Below are 23,807 nucleotides of genomic sequence, written 5' to 3'. Positions count from 1 at the left end.
AGCTCTCCTAGAGCAAATTACCTGAGGAATCAAACAGTTCCAGTCTCACTCAGGAAAATGAAGTTCTGTGGCCTGAAGAAACAGGTTGTACTCCTCTCCTGAGCCCGCCTCGGGTGCGCGTGGCCATCCCGCACCTCCGCACCGCGGCACGGCCGCCTCCTCGCGTCGGCTTTAAAAGCCCACCCAGCTAGGTCTCCCCTTTCTGGATACGGGGTCCCGTTAACGCGTTTTGAAAACACACAGGTCATTTGGAAAGGAGAAACAAAACACCGCGACTTTACCGGTGCAAGGAAGTGTTACCTGGGTGTGCAGGACTTGATTTTGAAGAGCGCGGAGGAGGACAAATCTCCCCAGGACTTCAGAGTCGGGGGTGGGGGGGGTGGGGGTGTGACTGACAAAAGCACATTACTGTAGCACCCCAGTGAGCATTCGGCAATCTCTGCTCGGTTGCTGGCTACGCGGCGTCCCGTAAAGAAGTGTCGGGGTCTCCAAGACCCGGTTAGACTCACCGTGGTTTCGTCTTCATGGAGCACCTGGTCGTAGCCACTCAGCGCGACGCAGAAAATGATCGCCGTGACATCCTCAAAGCAGTGAATCCACTTCTTGCGTTCTGACCGCTGGCCCCCGACATCGAAGAGCCTACGGCATGGGAGAAGACCATCAGCGCCTGCTCGCTCTTTGTTAGGAGGTCCTGACCAGGCGGTCCCTGGAAGGCTCCAAACGCGAAGCAACAGGTCTTTAACCACTGGCTGGGTCTTCTCCAGAGCCTGGAGCTGAGGAGGACCAGGAGGAGCACGTACAGGTAGGGATGTGGGGATCTGTGGGACAGCCTCAGCAGCGTGCCGGGTCCCAAAGGGTCTGTGGAGGTGGAGACCGCCCGCTCTTGAGTTTTATACGCTCTAAATACTGTGTGCGCAGCTCTCTGTCTTCACGCCCTCTTCTCCCGACTGGCTGGCATCGTGAGGGTCGACAGAGAGCGTTCACCGCAAGTGATAGACCCATTTTAGAGAAAGATTTGGCCAAAGATTTTTACATTTCTGAGGCTTGATCAGACTTGGGGCCAACCTCATGTCACACCTGCCAACAAAGAGGTGTCTTTTTGGGTTAGAAGAAGGTACCGTGAGCTCCTGTCTTAAAGGCAGTGATTTTCAAGACGAGATTGCCAAACATCGCGTATTGTTGACCCCCAGAAACGCTGTGTCCGTGCACTAACCAGCAATTTAACCATTTCTCCTTTGGGACTTATGGGGAAACCCTGTGACAAATAGATGCCCTGAAAACGTACCGGTACGTGCAGTTTTAGACTGACCTGAAGTGGAGGTTTTTGAATGTGAAGTGGGTTTCTACGATGCCAGTTGTTTTGACCCTGGTTCGGAGGATATCCTGCTCCGTGGGCTGGTAGTCTGCAGCTCCGATTCGATCTAAGCTGTCTAGGTAGCTAAGAGAAAGGAAAAGAAAAAGAAAACAGATAAGAATAAGACACACGTTAATCTTTGTCAATCTCAGATGAATCCTTCAGCTTCCTATTAATCTCTTTCAATCTCATTTTTCACGGCTGAATGTATTGCGGTTAAAGGCAAAAAAAAAAAAAAAAAAGTCCTATTCTGCGGAAAAAGAAACGCTAACAAACCCCACTAACCTAAGCATAAAATCTGATAGTGAACTGAAAGCAGGAAATTAAGCGTGCGTCTGTTGTGAGCCCTGATTGCAATCTGTGAAAACACACAGTTTTAATATTACTTGCTATTTTTATTACGCGCGCGTTTTTCTGTACGGCTTTATTCAGAGAAGAGGTTGGAGCATATAGGTCTCGCTCCCGGAACAGACAGGTCGAGTGACCTTTGGGAGACGCCGCTGCCTCCGCTGGGAAAGGAGGGAGAAGGGGCGGCTTGGCTCGCAGGAGATGCCTGGCTTTCGGTCACCCCAAACGAAGGGAGATGAATCCGCCCGAGTGAGTCACTGCTTCAGTCTGAAACCCATCACGGGGCTGGGACTGCGGGAGATGCAGCGCTTGGACAAGAGCCAGGGCCCCGCTTAGACGCTGATAATCTGGGAGTAGAGATCGGGGGGGGGGCGGGGTTGGCGGGTAGAGGGGAGATTTAGCTTTCTAAAACGCTTGGATATGTTTTAAAACATTCACCCTTATTCTGCTCTAGGCTTGAAATCTGTGAACACAGGCAATGCCTCCATGGGCTGACATTTTGGGTAGGAAGTCCCGTCTTTTGGCGTGAAATGTTTTTGCGGAGGAACCCAACAGCTGCGCACATATGACCACAATCCATTTTTTCATCCACATTCAAGATGATCTTTCAAAACAACTCAGCCCAACTGAATACGATTTATAAAGCAAAGAGGAATTTAGATTACAATTCAATCTGAATTATAGCCATGATGTCTAAGCTTGACTTTCACTTCAGCTAAATGTGATTTTTTAATTTTTTTTTTTTAGCACAGAGTGTGGGTTTAGCCCTGATGAGTAACCCAGTCACACTGACTCGCTAACGAGCACATTTCCCCCCACCCCGTGCCTTGCCAAAGCACATCCCCCTCGGCTCGACCGCGCCGCCCTGCCGCCGGAGATGCTTTCCCTGCTGCGCCGGAGAGAAGGAAAAGGCTTTCCACTCGTGTCCTGGAGGGAGCAGGGGCCGTGAACTCAGCTACCCGAGAAAAACCCATTGCCGCCGGCTTTCGTGCCTATCTAGAAAAACAAACAGACGTCCACACTCTACACTAAGGTGAAAAACAAACCTCACCCCGCTCACATCATGTGTTTCGGCTACCTGTCATTTTTATCATCCATTTTTGCTAACAAATTACGAGAATCGCGTCACCCAGAGAAAAGTATACGAGCTAAGCAGGCTTATTTTTATTGTGCCCTTTTCCAAGCATTTAAAGCCATTGTGGTTTTGTGACAGATGCTCCCTTAATAGCCTTATGATGGGCCCTGGATGGATGAATGGGGCTTCATCTGAAATCAGATCCTCCGCTGTGACGGCTGAAGCCACGATCACTCATCTATTCACAACTGGTGTCAAGTCCTGTTATTTAAGAGACAGCTGCATTTCTTCACGTGTCCCCGCAGACCGAGGCGGCTCCGCAGTGCTGTTATTCAGAGACCCAGGCTCTCCTCTGTCCTCAGGAACAAAATACTTCAAGGTGATGATAAAAAGTGGAGGTGGAAGAGAGGGAAGGATTTTCTTTCCCTCTCGCAGCTCTTGGCAATACCCTGAAGACCTCTATCGCTTCCTCCAGCTTCATTTTTCCTATCATCTTCTGCATTTTCCTGTGGTTCAGCTCTCTTCAGTTTAACGTTCCCTATTAATTATTCTTGCCTTTGAGATCCTCCTTTAATGCTGGGAGTGCCGCAAACGAAGAGATCTACTGCAAGCTGGCCAAAGCACTCGGCATCACAGCAGCACAGTGAGGGAGGGGTTCGTTACTGTAATTACTGCCTTCAAGGTGCGATGATTTGCTCGTGAACAGCAGCATCCCACGTGCTAGAACTTCGGGGGGTTCTCACTCTCGCTCCGGTGTTCCCCTTGGCTGCCCAGCAGCGAATTAGCTCCAGGTTTGACGGCTCCTGCGTACGACCTGGCGCTGAGGCTGGGAAAGCCTCGCCTCCCTTCGCATTCTTGTCCACGGCGGTGATGCGGCCTCACGTGCCTGGTTCCACCCCAGTCCCTCTGGGGGATCAGAGGTTTGGGGGAGCTGATGCAGCCTGCCAGCCTCTCGAGGGGACAGGATGATAGCGGCAGAGGGAGGAGAGCCGAGCGGGATCCATCCCACCCACCCTCTCCTCCCCGACAGCACCCAGCTCCCAGTCCCAGTTGGGGTAACTCCACAGGAACCTCGGCTGGGAGATCTCTAGCATCTGTCTGGGTGAGGGCACTGCTTCCCAGTGCTTAACTGGTGCTGTGACAGAGGAATACCCAGTATCCCCAATACTCAGCCTGCCCTGGCTTTGGGTGAGCTGAGCTCTGTGAGTGCAGTGCCTCGGGGTCACTCCCACGCTAAAGCATCCAGCTCCGCTCCCTGCTTGCCAGCGCACCCTTTGCCTTTTCTGTTAACTCCCCTCTTCGTCTCCTTCCTCGTCTCTAGTCTTTTCCATCATTCTCCATGTGTTTCTCAACGACTTAAATTCTCTCAGCTGCCCGGGTCTGCTCTTCCTCTGTTCCTGGTAGTCTTGAGGAGGGTCAGCCATCAATTTATACGAAGGTATACAACATTTTCAGTGCTGGTCTTGAGGCTGCATTCCAAAACTGTTTACTCCTCTGGCTGCTCTCCCCTGGAATTTCTCCCACCTCAGGCTGCAGCAGATAATTTTTTTCCCCCTGGACTCGGTGGCGGCTGAGCTGGGTCCCGTCACCGCACGCGCCCCACGAAGCTCAGCCGCAGGAGCGTGCCGCGGCACGGCCGCCATCCAGCTGCGGGGCTGGGAAGCTCGGGCAGGCTGCTGTTGGGATGCTCAGCTGGTTTTAGCTGCTGCTTGTTCCCATCGGTTCCTGCTGGAGGTATCTCTGAGGCTTCACCGGAGCCTGCCCATGCTGCTTGGAAGGACCTGCTGGTCCCCCGGGTGCGAGCCTGAGCTGGCAGAGGGTGGGATGGGCTGGGGGTGTCACCTCGTTGGGAAGAGGGAAACCCACACGCTGCTGCGCAGGGCGCTGGGTAACAGCGCCCGGTACGCCCTTTGAACCGCAGATCTCAAGGCCAAACTGTTGCTGGAGATAATGAGTTGTCGCAGCCCACAGGCTCGATGACACGTAATCCCCTCAGAAGCTGGCGTCTGTTTAACCAGCAGAAATAAGAGCGCTGCGGAGGCCGCAGAGCGAGCGCTGGGCTCTCCCCCTCCCGTGTCATTTTCGTTGCCCAGTGCTGGCATCAGAGCTCCTTCCGCTTCCCAGCCCCGGGGTTCGCACGCTGGAGAGGAAGCGTATCTGAAACGACGCGTCGGCTCTGATTCACAGCCTGCCTTGCCCAGGGCTTGCAGGGGTTAAAAAAAGCTGAAGAAAGGTTAGGAGGTTCCTGAGCACATGAGTAACCCTGTAGCATTTATACTCCTGAGCCGAGCAGCTCCATTACTGCTTGTATCTTTTATCTCAACCGCTTTGTTTTGAAGCAGATTGCAGGTTTCTGAGTCACTCAGTTTATCGGGCTCGGGGAGGTGAAGCCCGACTACATTACGCTGGCGAAAGCAAAACGCACAAGGAACGGCCGTTTCCCAAATCCAGGGAGAGGAGCTCATCGAACCGAGGCTACAAAAGGCAGGCGCTCTACGAGGAGCAGCTGATACTAAATATCCCCCCCCAGCAATACCGAAAACAGGGAGTAAATACAGTTTCTCGCGCCTCCATTTGCTGTTTCCAGCAGCGGGTGGTCGCAGCGCTGTTGATGCCGGAGACACCGCACGCAGAAAGGACAGTTGTCCGAGTTATCCCGTGGGGACAGACCGGCGGCGGCAGCCTACGCGCGGCGCGTCGTGGGGACCCCTCCCCAGGGGCTCTGCCACCGCGGGAACCTTCGCCCAGGGCTGTTCGGCCCGTGCCAAAGGCTGCGCCGGCCGCTGTCTTGGATGAAGAGGTGTAGCTGAGGTCGCCGGCTGCGGTCAGGGCTGGGCACCTGTGGGAAGGCTCGCACAGAGCCGCGGGCACGGCTGGTGGCAAGCAAAGGGTTAAAGGCCTCTTGGGTTTGCCTTGCCTCAAAGTGACGTCATGGCAGGCGTTTTGCAGGCAGCATCCGGCTCGCACTGTGCGCCCCCGCGGTGCTCACACTGTGCACGCCTGAGGTGCTCACACTGTGCACACCCGCAGTGCTCACACTGTGCACGCCTGAGGTGCTCACACTGTGCACACCCGCGGTGCTCACACTGTGCACGCCTGAGGTGCTCACACTGTGCACGCCTGCGGTGCTCACACTGTGCACACCTGAGGTGCTCACACTGTGCACGCCTGCGGTGCTCACACTGTGCACACCTGAGGTGCTCACACTGTGCACACCCGCAGTGCTCACACTGTGCACGCCTGAGGTGCTCACACTGCACACCTGAGGTGCTCACACCCGAGGTGCTCGCACTGTGCACACCCCCAGTGCTCACACTGCGCACCCCCACGGTGCTCACACTATGCACACCTGAGGTGCTCACACTAGGCCCACCCGAGGTGCTCGCACTAAGCACACCCAAGGTGCACACCCGCAGTGCTCACACCGTGCCGAGGCCCAGCTCACGTCCTCGGTGCTGCAGCGGCGGCCACAGCCCGGGGTCTTGGTCTGGGGCGGCTTTGCAGACAGGGGGTGGGGACGTCAGGAGAGCAAGCCCGCAGACAGCAGCATCTTCCCAGCTGCCCCTCCGTCCTGCCCGTCCCGGCCTCTGTCCACGTCTCCTCCGTGAAGGAAAGGTGCGTGGGACACCCCAGCCCCGTTTTGTCAGCTTGTGTCGTACGCGATTGAGAAAGCAGATCCCTGTTTGCCAACAGCCGCAGCTGAGTCACCGCTGGGTTATTTCCGACGCCGTGTACAGAGGCACTCGAGGGTCAGCTCCAACATCACGTCCTGGCAAACGCCGAGTTTTTAATCAAGGTTTTTCACAAGCAGGAGTCGTCTCATCTAACTCTAGATGCTTATGTGAAGATGTCTCCACCCAAGCGCTCCTTCCCTGATGAACAAATAGCTGGATGTACATTCAGCATTAAACCCATTTAATATTTGGCGACTGCAGAGCAAGGGTTCAGAGGATAAGCACTGGGCTTAGGGAGCGTCAGTAGCGACTCTACGACAGCGTAGTTAAGGTCTCGTAGTATGTTCCACCAGAAGAAAAAAAGCTGCGTGGGCGCTGCTTCCCGAAGGTGCGATACGGCTCGGTGCGGCTACCCAGGGCTGCCGGCGCGGGGCGAACGCCCCGAGGTGCGGCACCGCGGCAGTTTCCCCGCAGACGCCATGCCCAGCCATGCCTGCTGTATTATTTTGGGGGAAAGAGGGGGACACCCCCCCCCCCAGCTCACTCTCAGAGCCCAGCACTCATCCAGCGCGCACAGCACTGATGCAGCACGTCTCTTAAGTAATCATCGGTTATGAAAGGCTTGAAACGTAGCCGAGCAGGGGCACCGTGTCCCTTCGGAAATCAATCCCACCCAAGGGTAGGGACCACGGCGCGCACACGCGTGTGCAGAGCTCTCCTGTCCTCCTAACGAGGAGGCGTTCCGTGCTGCTCCTCGGGCGCTTCCACGTGGGTTATGGCCGGCGGGAGGAAGAGACCTTGGGGGATAAGTAATTCAGCTAAGAGGGGAAGAGCATCGTCTGGCGTTTTCTAAGCCCAGCCCAGAGAAGGAAGGTCTTGGGAATTTGCTCCTGGACTTTAGGCAATGTGTTTTGTGTTTCTGGCTGCGTTCCCCGCTCGGCCAGTCCTGCCTCGATGGGAATCACATGAATTACAGGGCAGGCTCTGCTGTCCCGCCGCTGCTCCTGGCGATAAATCTCATCTCACATCCAACCAGATGAGGTACCGGCACGGACACCAGCTTCCCTCCCCCAAATCCAACCAGCGACAAGCCACTCCTGGTCCCCGCTTCTTGCAGGTTGCTAACAGCAGGAGTGACGGTCACCAGGCTCGGAGATTACTGGGGTTATTGTCCTGAACAAACTCTGCTGCGTGCTCTGAGTTTTCCTTACTCTCCCCTGGGAAATGAGGAGGATGGACCCCGCTCTAAAAGGATGGTGCCAAACCTCGACCAGAGGGATGCTACATTGCGATGCGTATTTTTTTTTTGCCCTGCACTGAAGCAGGACCCCCGCTGCTGGCCGGGGGCCACAGGCTGTTTGCTCAGACCTTGCGAGGGAGAGATGGGTCCGCGGCAAAGGAAAAGGAGTCGTGCAGCAGGCTGTGCGGGGCTTCTACAGCAAGATCAGCTTGACAAGTTGATATTAATACTAATGAGAGGCAGGAGGAATGAACAAAAGCAGGTTGGAGTTTAGCTGTCCTAGTTAGACTTGCAGTTTTCCAAGGCATGACTGGATGCAGAATAATTTTTAGCATCACAAGTGGATGAGCAGAATCGCTAAATAGCAACTGTATAACAAAGGTACTTCAGGACAGAAAGAGTCTCCAGGTGTAAGCTGCTGGCTTCGCTCGCGGGTGGCGGTTCGGTCAGCAATATATCACGGCCTCGTTACCGCTGGAATAGAAGGACACTGCGGTACGGTTTGAGTTTGTGGCCAGAGAGCTCTGGCTGGGGGAGAGGTGGGCTTTGGAGGAAAAGCCAACGCTAACAACTTAACCCAGAAACGGTTTTGGAGCCGCCCTGGGACAGCGGATGTGGGCTCATCTTTCCCCAATGAAATCTGAAAACTGGGCGGTATGTAAGAGAGGACGAGTAAGATTTTTTTTTGCCTTGAATATTGGAGCCCTTATGAAAGAGAAAAACAACGTGTCTGGGTCAGATGGACGACCCACCTAGCTTAACTAGTGCCCAAGAGCAGATGTTGAGAGAAGAGTACGCATACAGCGCAAGGATGCGGTACTCAGACAGTTTTCCCAGCCTCCAACACCTCATATGGATAACGCAGTTTCAGAGAGAAGGGTGATATCTTTATATTTATTACCCCTCGATTTTTCTTCCATAAATTTGTCTAGGAGCTTTTTGAAGCAATGTAAACTTCTCGGAGCCACATCTGCAGCAAGGAATTTCCCAGCTCAGCTACTCTGCCTGTGCAAAACCGCCTCTTTCTGGTTCTCAAACTGCCACGTCGGAGATTAACTTTGTTAATTATTGCACGGGAACAGCTGTCCTCTCTCTCCTCCCTATTCCCCACTTGTTTCTCTGCAGACATCCCCGCAGCCCTCCGCGCATCCCCTGTGGAGCATCCCCGCTCTGCTCCCGAGACATTCCTGCACGGAAGCTCTTCGGAGCCTTTCATCACACCATGAAGGGCTTTTTCGCATCTCCCGGATCTTCTCTGAGACGGGGAAAAAGGAGGGAGCCACAACTGCCTGGTTCTGTACGTAACCGTCTGCTTTACGGCCACTTAATACGACGGTATTTGGAGGACCAGGCAGTTTAACCGCATGGGCAGGTCTGGTGAACGGGGCTTGCTAGCAGCGGTGCAACCCCTTTCCGAAGTGTCCTCATCCGGGCAACACCGCTGTCCACATAAAGCCGCTGCGATTTAAACCACCGCTCGGCGCAGAGCCGCTGACCACAGGGCACCCCTCGCCTTTGTTTTATAAGCCAAAAGGTTTTTACGGGAGTCGGTTGGATCTTTCCGGCGGCGCTACGTAAATCCGAGCCCGGCTCGGGCCGTGCAAGGTCTTCTCTCCTGGTGGCCCTGCACGCCGGAGTCCTCCCCACGGCAGGGCAGACGCGGGCGCTCACGGAACTTGGGCCGAAGCGGAGGAAGGCAGGCTCGACAGCTCCAGCCCAGCTCTCGCTTTGTGTAAGCCTCTGCTTCCCGAAGCTCTCAAAGAACAGCAGCTGAGCTGGAGCAGGGATGAGGCACGGTGGGACTCAGCACCCTGGAAGCAAGCAGGATCTATGCCTAAACCTTTATGCAACAGAATAAGTGGGTTTGATGCTTTTTTTTTTGCCTTTTTTTTTTTTTGGCTCCAGGACTGATGTTCTAAACCTGCTGACAGTGGAGCTGATGGCTTTTTATACTGTACAAAAAAAAAAAAAAAAACAAAAGAAGAAAGAAAGACTAAAAGGAAAGAAAAGGAGGGGCTAAAAATAAGCCGCGGGGAGTTTGGGATAATGAAGGGCTTGTTCTGGGAAGGAGCCCTGGTCAGAGGACACAGCCCCCACGCTGCAGCAGGTTCACCTGCCCGGCCGCCCAGCCCCAACGGGGGAGAGACGTACCGCAGGACCACCGACTCACAGACACCGGCAAACCCAGCCCGCCGCGCCCATGGCATCCCCGGCGAGCACGGAGGCTTGCTCGCCTCCTTACATCGCACCGCAGCCCCTTCGATTTGGCCCCACGGCAATATCGCACCTATTTGCACGCTCGTGGCAGTAGGGGAAGGACCGTGAACATCTCCATTTCTAAGCTGGAAGGAAAAAAACCGGGTACAGGCGCAGTGTTTTTGTAGTGCTAGGTGTCCGTCTGCGGCAGGGATAGCGCTGGTGAGGGATTTAGAGCTAATGCTCCGAAGGAAAGCGTTAGTTAATGAGATCTGCGCTCGTGTATCAAGCAGATAGAGGATGCCCATAGCTGGATGACGGCACAGTTAAGAAGAGCGGGGTGGGTCTGTCAGGAGCGGATTTCAGTCGGGAGCCTCATTTATCCACTCACCGTGCCGAGGAAGATGGGTTGCCGGTGGTGGAGTGGGAATCATGTTTCGGGATCTTCTCATCTGCCCATTCCCCTGACCTATTAGCAAGCTGTAGGGCTTTCTGCTTTCAAATCCCATTTCAGCATCCCTGCCAGAAACCGCGGGTACCAAAATCAGCCTCTGCTGCGGACAGACGTGACCCACCACTAGCAAAAGCAAAACCGGGAAATTTTACCCTTGGCCGCACGCTAAAAATGTCTTAGTTATCCCCGACATAGGTGGATCTCCTGGGTGTGTAAAACCTATGCCATGCAAATGGACGTCCCGGTCCTTCTCAGCGGCGGTGGGGCTGAGGCTCCTCCGAGAACGGCTTTGCTTGTGCTGTCGCAGCATCTTGGTTTCAGCCCAGGCCGGATCCAGAAGCACAGACACGTAACGGAAAATTCACGGAGTTTCTCATCCCTTTAGAAAACGTTCAGCCGGATTGTTAGGAGGAGGTTTGTTTGCCGTACGTCAAAATAGCTCCATCGTTCCCACCAGGGAAGGCTGTCACCGGGGCCAGGCTGGGCTGGTGAGACGTCCTGCTGACCACCCATTTTTCCTCTCTCCCTCTCTTACGGGCACGAGCAACCCCCGAGAGGTCTGTAATCGTAGCCACACAACCTCCCCTGGAGGGGCAGGCTCCTGCAGCCCACCACACTGCGCTGTGGGCTGCTCCCAGGTCTCTGCAGGAGCGGGCTGATCCCTGTGTTCGGTTGGAGATGCGTCAGGGACGCGTGCGTGATAAAACCAGCCGGCGATGCTCCGTACGGGACAGCCCGGCCGCAGAGCTGGTGTGGCTTTGTGGGAGAGGAGCTGAGGACACTGCCTCCAAGGCACGTTCCTCCTCGAAGGCTGGGGACAGCTACTGTACCTGCGCTTGAGGTTGTGCAGAGACTTTCCCATATGCCCTGGGGACGCGTCCCTGCCAGAAGCAGCTTCTGCCTCCGCCCATGGACCTGCCAGTGACCACGTCTCTTGGGAGCAAGCCGTGGGCAGAGGTGCTGCAGTAAGCCAGGTGGGTGGACCGGGAGTCCCTGCCTGCTTGGTGGGAGAAGTTTGAACCGACCCAGGAGCGCTTCAGCGGGAAGAGGTGACCCAGAGCAGCGTTAGGTCTGGAAAACGTCAGGATTTCTTCCAACAATGCGGACTTTATTGCCAATAAATGTTTTTGCTGAGCTTCCTCTTGGCCGCAGAAGGGGAGGAGAGCACCTCGAGCAGATGGCTGGTTAGCACAAGCACCGCCCTTGCCCAGCCCGCGTTGCTGGAGCACCTCAACTCTTGCTGAGCACGATTGATGTGTCCTCCCAACCTCCCACCGGAGCAGGGAAATGCTATCAATCACACTTGCTTGAGGAGGAATGTAAGTATTAAGGGGATAGATGACTCGCCTGAGGACACGACGGGAAGTCTGTGGCGGCGCTTGGAAGTCAGTTTGGGTTCCCTAAGTCGCAGTCAGGAGCTTCAACCACAAGACCTTTCCGTACTGAGGTTTACAACCCTTAAGCAATATTCTTCCATGCTTCTAGCAGGGATTTTGCCTACGTAGGGGCAGATGCTGCAAGGCTGGTAGAAATTAGCTGGAAAGAAAGCAATATACTCCCTGCATAAAGAGCAGCCTATAAAATGGTGTTACAATTGACGATTAAATCGTAAGTTAACCCAAGAATTTGAATAGAGATAAATAAATGCTTTCTTTTTTTTTTTTTTTTTTTTTTTTGGTGAACAAAGAAGGGTGAAAATGGATGTTGTCATGTACTTTTCTGCTCCATCCAATTTCATGCATTCCTATATGGTTTTTGATGAGTTCTGCAGATCAATGACGCTGCATTTAAACACAAGCTAAGCAGTAATTACAGATGCATGCAAGATTTATTCATCTGGTGGCACCACACCAGCTGATGGAAGGATCAGCCATATCCAATCGATGTTTGAAGCTTCTCAAAATAAAGAGGTTTTTGGCTCCCACTGCAAAGTGAAAATAAAAATAACTCCCTGACTCCCAGGAGTGTCCCCTGGTGTCCATGCCGGGAAGGCTGCAGGATGGGGCTGGGTCACATCTGCACCGTTGCGCACGCTAAGCTTTGCCTTTGCGCACCCATATACGTTGTTCACGTGGGGTCTCGCCGCATGACCCGCTTATCCCTGCGGCTGAGGGCTGGACGGAGGAGATTTAAGTGAGGGAACGGGAGGAGGATGAGCGGTGTGGAGGAAGGAGTCAGGGAGCGGGCAGCCAGCGTTCCCCGGGATCGGGCCCCGTGTGCTGGAGGGTGTCCAGGCCTGGCGTGCACGGGCTGGCAGCCGGCGTGCCGTGCCGTGCTGCGGTGTGAAGGGAGCAGCTGGGGGGCTGCAGTCGAAACCACGGAGGTGCCTAATGTGTCTCTGCTACGGGAACATGTGGCAGGGGAGGCATGGTAGCATGTTCAAAGGCAGATACTGGATTTTGTCCAATTTTTTCTTCAGGTTTTCCCTGTTGGTGTGGGCTATACGTTCCCATAGGAGCTCTCCCCTCCCGTGGAGCAAAGCTGTTTGCTCCCCGCTGTCACCGTGCGACGCCCCGATGAGGCAGGGAGCCCCGCTCCGGGACTTCAGGCAGGGCACCCGGGCTAGCCCTACGCCCGGATTGCTCATCAGGCTGGGGGAAAGCAGCAACACATCCAGCGGAGACAGCAGGGTCGAAGCAAAACCTACAGCCCTCCCACGGTGCTGCCGTGCTGGGGCAAGGGAAGACAACGAGCGGGATGGATGGATGGAACGAGGCAGCCAGGGGTCTGGGCGGCTCTTTCAGCCGCTCCGATGGGTGCCCGCACAGATGTCAGAGAAACCCTCGGTAAGACAAACAGGTCGTGCGGATGACCTCTGTGCCTTCAGCGCTTTTTCTATTTACTACCAACTATTTTAAGCGGATGCTCTTCAGTCTCCCATAGCGATCGCAGATGTCTGGATGAACCCAGCAGGGCTGAGCCTCGCTGCCCTGCCTGCGTGCTCCACTTCAGAAGCAGCTCCGCTGGTGCCGGGAAGCAGGGACAAGTGGGAAACCCATCCAGCCCTGCCCGGAGAGCAGCCGTAGGTGGGAAGAGGTTGCCCAGAGTTACCCCCGGGGGGGTCCTGTGCTGAAAGGTCCCCTCTGTCACCTTCAGGACTGGCACCGCCACCACTCCGTGCAGGTGGGACTCGGTCCAGGCTTTGGATCACGAGGTGCAGCTCTTCGTCATCGGTGGGGACGTCCTTAAGGGTGGTCCCCTGGGCAGGATGCAGGTAGTTGAGCTCCTGGGTAGAAACGTGCAGCCTTTTTTTTTCCCTGAGTTTACATGTACCTTCTATACTTGTGTCGTTTCTTTTTTTATGTCGTTTTGTTCCATGAGATACTCCTCTGGAGATTTCTTAACGCTTCCAACCTTAGTTTAATTTGAGCACAGATTTTTGCCTGGACTCAGTTACCAATTCCCAGCTCTCGGCCGCTGCGAGCTTGTGTCAGGCTCCTCTTGCCCTTTCTTTCTCCTATTCCTGCCCGTTGCAGATTTGGCCTCGCTGTTCAGCACGCTCCCTGGTGCAGTATTTCTCATGTCGGGGATTGCAAGACCGTGGAGCTGTTGAACTGAAAATGTTTAAGCCGACATTAAGGCTGCTCGGTAGGCTGTACCGGCTGGTTTTTTTTCCTGAACGAGGATTTGGAAATGGTTCTTCTGCTAACGTCAAACCTCACGTACCAAGAGCAATACTGAGGGACTGGGAAATGCTGATTTAATGCCATTAAAAGCGCTGTCGGAGCCTCAGAGCTACAGTGAGTGTTTGCGGGGTGTTTCATGGCCTGGGCTTACCAGTTTGGAGCGCCGCACTTGTTTTCAGCGCTGGTGCTCCCAGCAAGCCTGGGGGAGCGGCAGGGAAGGGGTTACAGCGAGGCAAAGTGCATCATAAATCCCCAGCAAGGCTTGGACTAACCGCCAAAACCCGAGCTGACACTTCCCTGGCGTGGCTCCGCGGTGCGGTCTGTGCCTGGTTTCTCTCTCCCCTGCATCTCTTCCCTCCCCTCCCAGCAGCATGGAGAAGGTGTCGCCTAAAATCCAGGCTCAGCACCGTTTCTCCTCTTTTTTTCCCCAATAAATTCAGCCCCAGAAGAGACCCCCAGGGACCTCGGAGGAAGCGCCTTCTCCAGGTACTCAAGCACTTAAATGCTTTAGATGGCGAGAAGACAGGGAAGGTGTAAGCACGAGGATTTTGGCAGGAGGACGGGTGTTCGCCCTGCTGCACTCCAGCCTCCTCCTGCTCTGAACTGTGCTGTCGTGACCGAACCAAGCAGCCCTGCCCGGAGCCTGCGCCCGCCGAGCGGAGTGACTGTGTGTCCGTCCGCAATAACCCACGCAGAATTACCCCCGCGAGCCTGAGCACGAGCTGCCGGGGCGGGGGGTCAGAGCCGTGTGGGAAATTCGAGGGGTTTTTTGATGGGGCTGGCAAAATAGGAGTTGTGGGTTTGGAGCCGCGCGTGACGCCAGTGGTCTGAAGGTGAGGAGCAGATCTGGAGAAGGTGAAATAATAGTTTATAGACAGTCTCAGTGCAAAAGGTACGGATGAACGAACTGGTACGGACCTAGCGCTAGCTCTGTGTGCTGCTGGGAAAAAAAGAAAAAGAAAAAAAAGGTAGTAATAGGAAAAGGTCAAAAATCTGCCTAAAGTGTATCTGGCTCGCTGTGCCGGCTGGGCTCACGCCCGGCTTGTACGGGAGAGCGGCACGTGAGGTGGTAACGCGGCAGCGACACATTCGGCTGCTTCGGATCCGCTGCCCGAAGCAAGGACCGTGTCACCGGCATGTGCGCTGGGAAACGCCAGGTACGGCCGTACGGCCGTCCTGCCAGGTCCCCGAGGGAGGCGGGAAGGGCATCCCTGGCACTGACCCAGCCCTGCAGTGGGACACAGCCGGGGACGCATCCCCCCCACCCGCGTCCTGCCGGCTTTGTGGAGCCGGAGGTAGGGGGCTGGGGAGCAGCCGTGCCCTCCCCCGCTCTCTGCGGGGCTGCTAATGACACCCCAAAGGGAAGCACAGCCAAACCCCCCCCCTCCCCGGTGCCAGGTTCCCCCCGAGACGCCCTGCGGACGCACCGTACGCGCGGCACCGGCCACGCACTGACGCGTGCCCGTGACCGCGTCTTCCACATGAGGAAAGAAACCCCGCGTTTCCCCCTTTCCCACCTAAAAAGCAGCAGGAAATCAATGGCCGGGGGTGGAGTATCAGCTTAGCCTTGGCCTGGATAAGCAAGAAACAAAGTGGTGTTTGCTACAGGGCTAATTAGAGCTATTACGCCAATTAGCCTGTGAAATGATCAGTGCCCAGGCGAATCCGGGTTTCGGCAGGACCGTGCTGGGACTCTGCTCCGGTGGGGCTCACCCGGCCCCCCGCCACGCTCCGCTGCTGCCCTCGGCACCGTGGCCGTCGCCGTCTCATACCTACGACCCTGTTTATTGTTCCCGGCGGGGAACCGGGACCCACGGGCACCAGGGGCTCTCAGGGGCCCCGGGGAGCTCTGCCTTCCTACCGGGGGCCGTGCCACCCTCCCCTCGCGGGCACAGCTTCATCCTGGGTGCTTCATCCCCATCCTTGCCGAGTCCTGTCATTTTATGGCAAGTGCCACAATGTTTGCTACGTTTCTTCTTTTTTTTTTTTTTTTCCCCCTCTTTTCTTCATTTTTGTTCTCTCTTAAAGCCTCAGCCCCTCAAGGCTGGATATTAGATGGACTATTTGCTTAAGGAAATAAAAAAGGACTTTCCGGCTCTCCCGTTCACAGACAAAAGGCTTTAAAATATAAGCCAGAGGGTTCAGGAAGCAGCAGATAAAAGCAATTTTCCAATGGTTGTCTTAATATATATTGAAAAACAGGGGCTTTTTAGCTAAGCTCATGATTGGTTTTGGATTTAACTCCTAACCTGAGCGTGGGACACACGTTTTGGGCTCTCCTCGCAGCGGGGCCTGATGAATCGCACCTCCCCGGCACTGCGCATCCCCGGGGCGAGCGTCGCGCTGAGAAACCCGGGGCGGGGAAGGGCTGGTGGCCGTGAAAACGCGAAGGTGGGGGGGAAGGGAACTAACTTTTGGAGTTCTCTGCCCTGCCCCGGTGTGGAGTGGTTCCTCCTGAGCCATTAATCCCGTGGCCGGTGACAGCCAGCTCTGCCCGAGAGCTCCCCGCACCGCAGCGAAGTCCCTTTGCGGCTTTCCCTTCCAACCCGGGGCGATGTCTGGGATAGCACCCGTGGGGCGGGGGGCAGCATCTCCCCATCACGCCGTCACCACTGGTGCCTGCAGACCCGCGTGGAAGACGGCTTGCTCCATCCCGGAGCCTGGCTACGAAGAAATCCCTGCGTTCCTGCCATTCTTTGCCATTTAAGGATTTCAAACAGACAGCAAATATGTCGGGAAACCATGCGGCACCGCCTCGCTCGCCTCCCAGCCTCGCAGCCGGTGCCAGACCCGACGCCAGCCGTGTGAAGAAGAGCCGCGGCACGGCGGTCTCCTGACAGCTCTGCCTGCAGACACGCCGCAGAACCACGGGGCTGAGAGCAGCCGGCCCGTCCCCACCTGGCCACACGCGCTGCGGAGGGGGGGGCACACGGGGCTCACAGCCCCCCCGGTGACCCATGAGCCGGGTGCCGCCGACTAGCTGGCGTAAAGCAAGATTTACCCACGCAGAGGGACGTCTGCCTTGCTAGAGCTGCCCGATTTCCAGAGGGAATTCTGAGGACATCCCGAGATCCTCGCCGGTGGGAGACACCCCATCTCCTGCCCTCGCCCCGCGTCAGCGATGCTGCGTGTCTTGCAGGGACGGCGGAGCTGGGGGCGAACGGTGCGTCAAACCGCAAGGTGCAGCAAGGGAGAGGGAAGCTTGGGCTCCCCGGCTCTGCGGGAGAGGAGGAGCGGGGACCGCGGGGACCGTGGGTTCCCGGGAGAGCCTGGATCCCTCGGCTGCGGAGCTGCGCCCCGGCGCTGCCGACCACCCGGCGTGGGAAGGAGGTTGGGGTGAAAGGTGGGAGACCGTAGTGATGGGCGAGCTGGGGGGCATGAGGGCTGCCCGGTGAAAGGCAGAGCTGGTGGGAGCGAACAAACAAACTGAACGGAACAAAAACCAAAAAAAAAAAAAAACCCCCAACCAAAAAACCAAACGCAGCAAACCCCAACCCTTGGTGGCAGCCTGCCAGCTCCAGCTGGTTTCGTAAGGACATTTCAGCCTAAAAATACACAAACACTCAGCCAAAAAAAAGTCAAATCTTTCTGCACCGGCTCTGTCACCCACAGCCCTTCGCAAGGCAGGAAGAAATTCCTGTTGGGTCTGTCAGTCGGCGACGGGAACAGATTATCCAGGGTTCAAGGCTGCGGCTCAGCAGGTTTCCTTGGGGGTGAGCGCCTTGTGCTGTGTTTATCGGTAGTGCCGGCTGCTCCTCATCTCTACGCAAAATGTGCAAAGAGAAGAGATTGTTCCCAAATTCTGGCAGCGTCCCCTCCTCCGGGCAGCGTGAACTACTGCCGGGCTCCTACCCTTTCTGGTGGGAGCTTTGCCAAAAGTGAGACAGCCCTGATTGGTGTCGGGGGTCATCAGATAGCAATTTATTTAGTCGAGATGTCAAGATTTTACTAATCCCCAGGCCAAAGACAACATTGCTACGACGCGCCGCGGCAATGACAAACGGGCGGGAGGTAGCAGGTACCGCTCCGCCGCTGTCCCCGAGGAGTGAAGTACCTATGTAACTTCTCTGCTCCTCCTTGCACTGAGGTCTGTGTCATCTCCTGGGTCTCTTCAGACAGAGCTTAGAGAGATTTTTTGGGGGATAAAGGAGGATTGGGAGGGGGGAAGTGACAGCACTATACCACCAGTTTTTGCCTGCAAGATCCGTATTTAAAGAGGTGCTGAGTTTTTAGTGGAGCTGGCTGCAGAATTTGCTGTTTCAGATGGAAAGGCAGTGAGCAAAGCGTCGGAGCTCTGGTTCAGCTGGTGAATGCTTTCCTGGATGTTCCCACCTCGCCGGGTGCTGCCACAAGCTCAGCTTTAAAGCCCAGCTCTGCAGCTTCTCCTCTTCACGGAAGAAGTTAAGCTGGGGGGGTGATGGCGTCTCAGATACCTTCACACAGACCGAGAGAGGGTATCGTCCTTCAGAACCCGGGTGTTCACAAGGGACAGGACCTCCTGCTTTTCCTTCTCCTTCATTTTCTTGGAGTTTGCAGTTCCAGCCAGGAAATGTCTTCTGAGACAGTTCCCCCTTTCCCCGATGGCTTGCACATGTGGTTTGGAAAGGGTAAAGGGAAGAGCCCGGCTCTGGGACTGAGCTTCGGAGTGGCTTCTCCTGCGTGGAGAGGCTGTGCTGCAGGACAGATTGAGTCTGGTGGAGCTCTCCTCTGCGCCGGCGTCCGAGTGGGATGGGCATTATAAGCGGTGATGTCTTATGATGGGGCTGCGTGAGCTTTCTGGTGAGGACGTTCAGTCCGCATGCTCTCCTGGCAGCGTTTGGTGGGATGGGAAGGTAAGCAGTGTTTAACACCCATCCTCGAGACACCATGCTGTGGTCTCCAACCTGCTTTGGGTCAACAGAGGCAGCCCCTGCAGAGATTGTACCCAATTTTGGTGAAATTGGGTCTCCAGGTGGATGAAGACTGAGGGCGAGAAGCCGGACAACATCCAGCTGATTCAAAGAAAACACCTTCCCTGTCGTGCCCTTCCTCCAGCTCACACTCAGTCCTAGGGGCAGCCATATAACGATAGCGATTCCTTAATTTATGAGGATAATAACGAAGCCTGAGACCTCTACCGAGCCCAAGCCTTGCCCTGATGCTCAGCCGGCGCCCGTGTCCCCCACCCCGCGCTCACCAGAAACAGCCCAGCTCCAGACCTGGCACCAGCAGCCGTCGCAGAGCTGCTCCTCCCTGCAAATCTATTTGCATCTCATTTGTGGGAACGGAGCGAGGCTGGAGATTCCGGTCAACCAGCTCTCTTTTGTTTTGCTTATCGTAGGGGGAACTTAATTATTCAAAGCTGGTGGGCATATTTACTTACAGGGGTAAATTAAACCATAAATTCAGACAAATGTATCTACACCTCCGCTTGTGATGTATTTTTTCCCTTTCTGCTTTATTGGTGCTTGGGCTCCAAGACACAAGGGTGGGTTGGTCAATAAACAGCGCAACGCAAGTCATCCCAATTAATTGGATTGTTCCATTTATGCTGCTACTCCCTCCAATTAAATGCAAGGGAGAGCAAGTGACAGGCACGAGTAAGATGGGCACGCAGAAAACCATATTCTAATGCAAAAGCTGTGATGAGAAAATGGAATCTATGCACCTGACGGGAATATTAATGCAAAACCTTGACCTATAATTTTTCTTCCTTCAGTCTGAGAGAGCCAACAACAATTGCAGCTCATTAAAATGGAGCATGTCCTGACAGTTGTGCATAATGCTCGTGTCTCGCGAGTCCCGTGATCTAAAGGCTTGCCTTTAGGCAAAAACCAGCAAGGCAAACCTTTAGACCACGGGACTCGCGGGTCATGGGCATTATCATAGAGCTGCATGGTCCTGCATGGTCAGGAACAGGAGACTGCAGCCAACCCTGAAGACCTCTTTCTCCCTTTTAAGCCCAGTGTCATGAGAGAAAGAGCGAGGGGGGAAAAAAAACAAAAGACAAACCCAAAAGTGCCGGTGTGGATTGGACCTCTGGAGTTCACCTGGACCATCCCCCTGTTCAAGGCAGAGTCAACCTCAAAGTTAAAGTCAGGTGGCTCAGTGTTGGGTATTTCCAAGGATGGAGACTTTGCAGCCTCCCTGGACAGCCTGTTCCAACGCTGCCTTGTCAGGGCTCAGTCTGGAAGCCCTTCACCACATCACAACAATATCTGGCTCTACTTTCATCAGGGTTTTCTCCATCCAAAGTGTGTGTTGGCATGTGGGATGCAATAAATATCAGTAGGGAAGGTGAAACCATCATGCAAAGACAATTCTTTTGCAAGGAAAAGAGATCGGAAAACAGTCCCACGCGAGATAGGGTGAGAAGGAAGGCACTGCGGTCTTTTATTCTGAGTTCGGTGCTGCTTTTCTATAAGGCACTGCCAGAGGAGTTTCTTGAAGATGGAGCGACCAAAGTGTTGTCCAGTTTGGGCTTGGTATTTGGCACAGAGCTGAGATGTCAGGGCTGTGGTTAGCTCTGGCAGAGCAGCAGACACAACTGATCTCTCTTTCCACTGAGCGGCGAGGTCTGTATCCCTCTCGGGAGGCGTCTCTCCCTCCCTTCGCTCCCTACGGAGAGAGCCAAAGGCAACAAGCTTCCCAGCCCTGACACCTCTCATATGTGTGAAGATGGATGGGTTGAATGCAGGCCTAAAATATTTTACATTTTCACGGTAGTTTCACAGCCCTGGCATTATCAAATGATCTTTCGATGTACTTGGAAGCAGGAGGAGAATAACTTGAGATGGATGCTGGCTTTTTTGCATCTGTGTACTTGCAAACTGTCTCCGCCTACACATCTCGCAGGGCTTGTGCCTGTTTGGATATGCACATGGAAAACCGGTGCTCGTGTGGATGCTCCGTCTGCTCCATTCCCCCCCTGAAGTCTGGAGGCCGTTCAAAGCAGGTCCCCATCCCTGGGTGGTTAAGATCAAACTTGCCCTATGCTCTGTACTCCACTGACCAGGCTAGTTACGAACTCGAGGCTAGGAAACACGAGACAATTTTAAAAACTGAACAAAAGTAGGAGATTAAGGAAACCAGCTGGAAACCTCTATTTTGCTGATTTTGAAAGCAAAATGTGGGTCACAGATGTGCTTCCACAGACAGAAACTGGCTAGAGAAGAAAAAGACATCAGCAGTGCCCAGACTCTTTGATGATCAGAGGTAGATTTAGCTCCTAGGCATGGAGACAAGAAAGGAAGAGGAGACAAAGTAGGAATAAAAAACATAATCAAGAGATTAGGAATGTGGAACTCAACCCACCCGTAAATTTGCCTTAGGGAATGATAAAAAAATGCAGTACTGAAAAAAGATGGAACCAACTGCTACATCTTACTCTCTTCTGTTCTCTTGCTGTCCTTACGGTTTTACTTTTTGCTGTCCATTACTGAACCTCCCCTCTTCCTCGGTCGTGGTTTTTTTCTTTGGAAAAGTGCTGTTTTCTACCATTCCTCCGCAGTAGCTACGAGATCCTTGCTAAGGACAGGCTGACTTTAGAGCCTAAAAGAAGCAAAGCTTTGCAGAGAAGTCCACCCCATTAGGCAGGCACGCATGGGAGAGCAGAAAGCGATGCGCTCCTGCCCATCCTCGGTAGGAGAGAAGAGCTATTACTCACTTCTTGTTTAGGCTAATACAAAATATTAAATCTATTTTGAGTGAAATTAATGACAGTCTAATAAGAGCCGTGCTGCTAGCTCTTGCAGGCTGTGGAGCAGCCTGTGACTTGGTCTCCCAGGGGCTGTAACAGAAGGCCCGTTGTTCGAGGCATTTAAAAAAACTCAAGGTACAGCACTGGAAGAGCAATGTAGGACAATGGCAGCACTGACCTGGAGAAGCCCAAGAGGTGCTTCTTAGCTAGCCAGGCAGTGGAGGGGGGGGTCTGAAGAGCGTTCAGGCCATTCAGCCGGTGGTTTCTGGGGCGAAGGGAAGTGCCTGGACCACTCCTGAAGGTCCCACCTGCGCTGGCCACGACAGGACCTGCTCCCTCGGTGCCTTTGGGCTTTGCAACATGTCCTGAGCAGCCCTGGAGCGTGATCGCCGACTCCTGCAGCAAACTTCCCTCCTGCCAGCAAAGCGCCAGTCCCTGTGCCTTAACACCAGGAGAAGCCTGAAAAAAGAGCGATGCTTGTCCAACTCAGTGCCCATCGCTGTTTTATAAACTTTGGGGAGCTGCAGATTCGGTTCTTGCCCGGAGTTTATTTTTCTCAGCCCTAATGAAACCACATTTTGTAGTTGCTGTGTTTTAAACCCAATATCAGTGTCAATAAAGATAAGCCCTTTCCTGGGGTGGAAAGGGGGAGAAAATAGAAAACCGTCTCCAATCTTTCACTCATGCAGAAGAAAACAACCCCAAAGCATTGGAGGATTAAATGAAAAATACGCCTCTTTTCACTGGGAGTCCACTGGGCGTGAATAAGTGCCAACTGAGCTCTCACTTGCATCACCATCTGGTGCGATGGCATCAGAGCCTGGAGGTGCAGCAGGACGCGTTACAGTCCCCTGCCCCGTGACAGCATCTCTGCTCCCGGTGACGGAACCACCAGAGGCTCCTAAACGGCAGCGGGTCCGTAAACATAAAGGACTTTGTCATCTTCAGCTTCACCATCTGATCCAGCCCGGAGAAAACAAGTGTCCAGCCATAGCACGACGGTTGGTGCACGTTGGTATCGCTGTGCATACCACGGCACAGAGCTTCTTTCAGCGGACGTCTAGAAACTGCTTGTGGTTTCAGAGCTCTCGCTGATGAATTGCCCAGCAGCTGGTCACATTGGGAGGGCTATGCTTATTATTTTCAACTGCTGTCTTGCATGGAAGAAAAATCAAAATACTTTCCTCAAGGTAATTGGCTTTAAAACAATTGAAGAATTTTCCACAAGGTTGTAATGCAATTAGGACTGGCATTTTATATAATTTATATCTCTAAAGGTATGTTTTTGCCATCAGACCCTTCTTCTGTGGAAAAAAAAAAAAAAAAGAAACTGCTGGCAAGAGAAGGCTGATTTTGCTACTACAGGCAATGAAATATAGATTAAACATGGATGTCCACCTAGCAGTGATTAAAAGGCAGCATAATGCCAGGATCATCACCGAGATGTAGTCGTTCGCGGTGAGAAATGGTTGGGTAGGATGCTGCGACACCAACCACACATCTGCAGGTTTCCCATTTGGTTTTTCGGTCAATGCCAAGTGATGTGTCATCACTCGCCTTCTGCTGCAGCACCGCAAGAGCAGAAATAATCCCGCGCTCCCTAACTGCCCTGCCAGCTTGGATGGGAGGGGCTGGCGCAGACCGAGGACTACCAGACCCACCGCACGGAACAAACCCATCAGCCACGCCGGTGCCTCGGTCCGTGTTTTGATAGATAGCCAGGAAAAAACCTAAGCAGAGGTGCCAGACAATCCAAACACGCAATAACAACTCCAGAAGTGTGTGAGTCAGCTGGAGAACTCGTTGACAAGGGATACCGTGAAAGCCAAGAGCATGGATGTAGCGTTCCCCTGTCGCCGTTTGGGGAAGCCTCTATTTCTCTGATTACCAAACAGTCCAAGTTTGGGGAAATCATCGCTCAGTGCCTGCTTATACTTCACCACATTTTACTGACTGCTGCCCAACACACAGTACGGGGCCAGGGGGACATTTTGTCTGGCTGCAACGGCCGCTGCGATTGAAATTACGGGATGAAAAGCTTTAGCCTCCTTGCCCAGGTGGAGGCAAGCAGATCGGATGAATTACCGTGAGAAATGGGGCTGAACTGAAACCGGGGAAGCACTCAACGCTTCCTCAGAGCCAGAGCAGCCGCTGACGGGTAG

At 54.2% G+C, this 23,807-nt stretch overlaps 1 protein-coding gene across 2 annotated transcripts in view; it reads right to left on the bottom strand.

Moving 5' to 3' along the window:
- The window catches only part of GNAO1 (G protein subunit alpha o1), a 137,365-nt gene that overhangs the window by 22,555 nt on the left and 91,003 nt on the right, over window positions 1-23,807 (bottom strand). For both annotated transcript variants that reach the window (XM_075765361.1, XM_075765362.1), the window contains exons 5-6: window positions 1,310-1,438; window positions 510-639 (exon numbers count right to left, since the gene is read on the bottom strand). In XM_075765361.1, the coding sequence (XP_075621476.1) occupies window positions 510-639; window positions 1,310-1,438 (259 nt within the window). The remainder of the gene's footprint in view (window positions 1-509; window positions 640-1,309; window positions 1,439-23,807) is intronic.

This window comes from Balearica regulorum, chromosome 13 (genome assembly GCF_011004875.1).
Source record: "Balearica regulorum gibbericeps isolate bBalReg1 chromosome 13, bBalReg1.pri, whole genome shotgun sequence".
NCBI classification, from domain to species: Eukaryota; Metazoa; Chordata; class Aves; order Gruiformes; family Gruidae; genus Balearica; species Balearica regulorum.
Note: the sequence above shows the minus strand (reverse complement) of the source record. Positions and strands in the feature narration are given on the sequence as shown.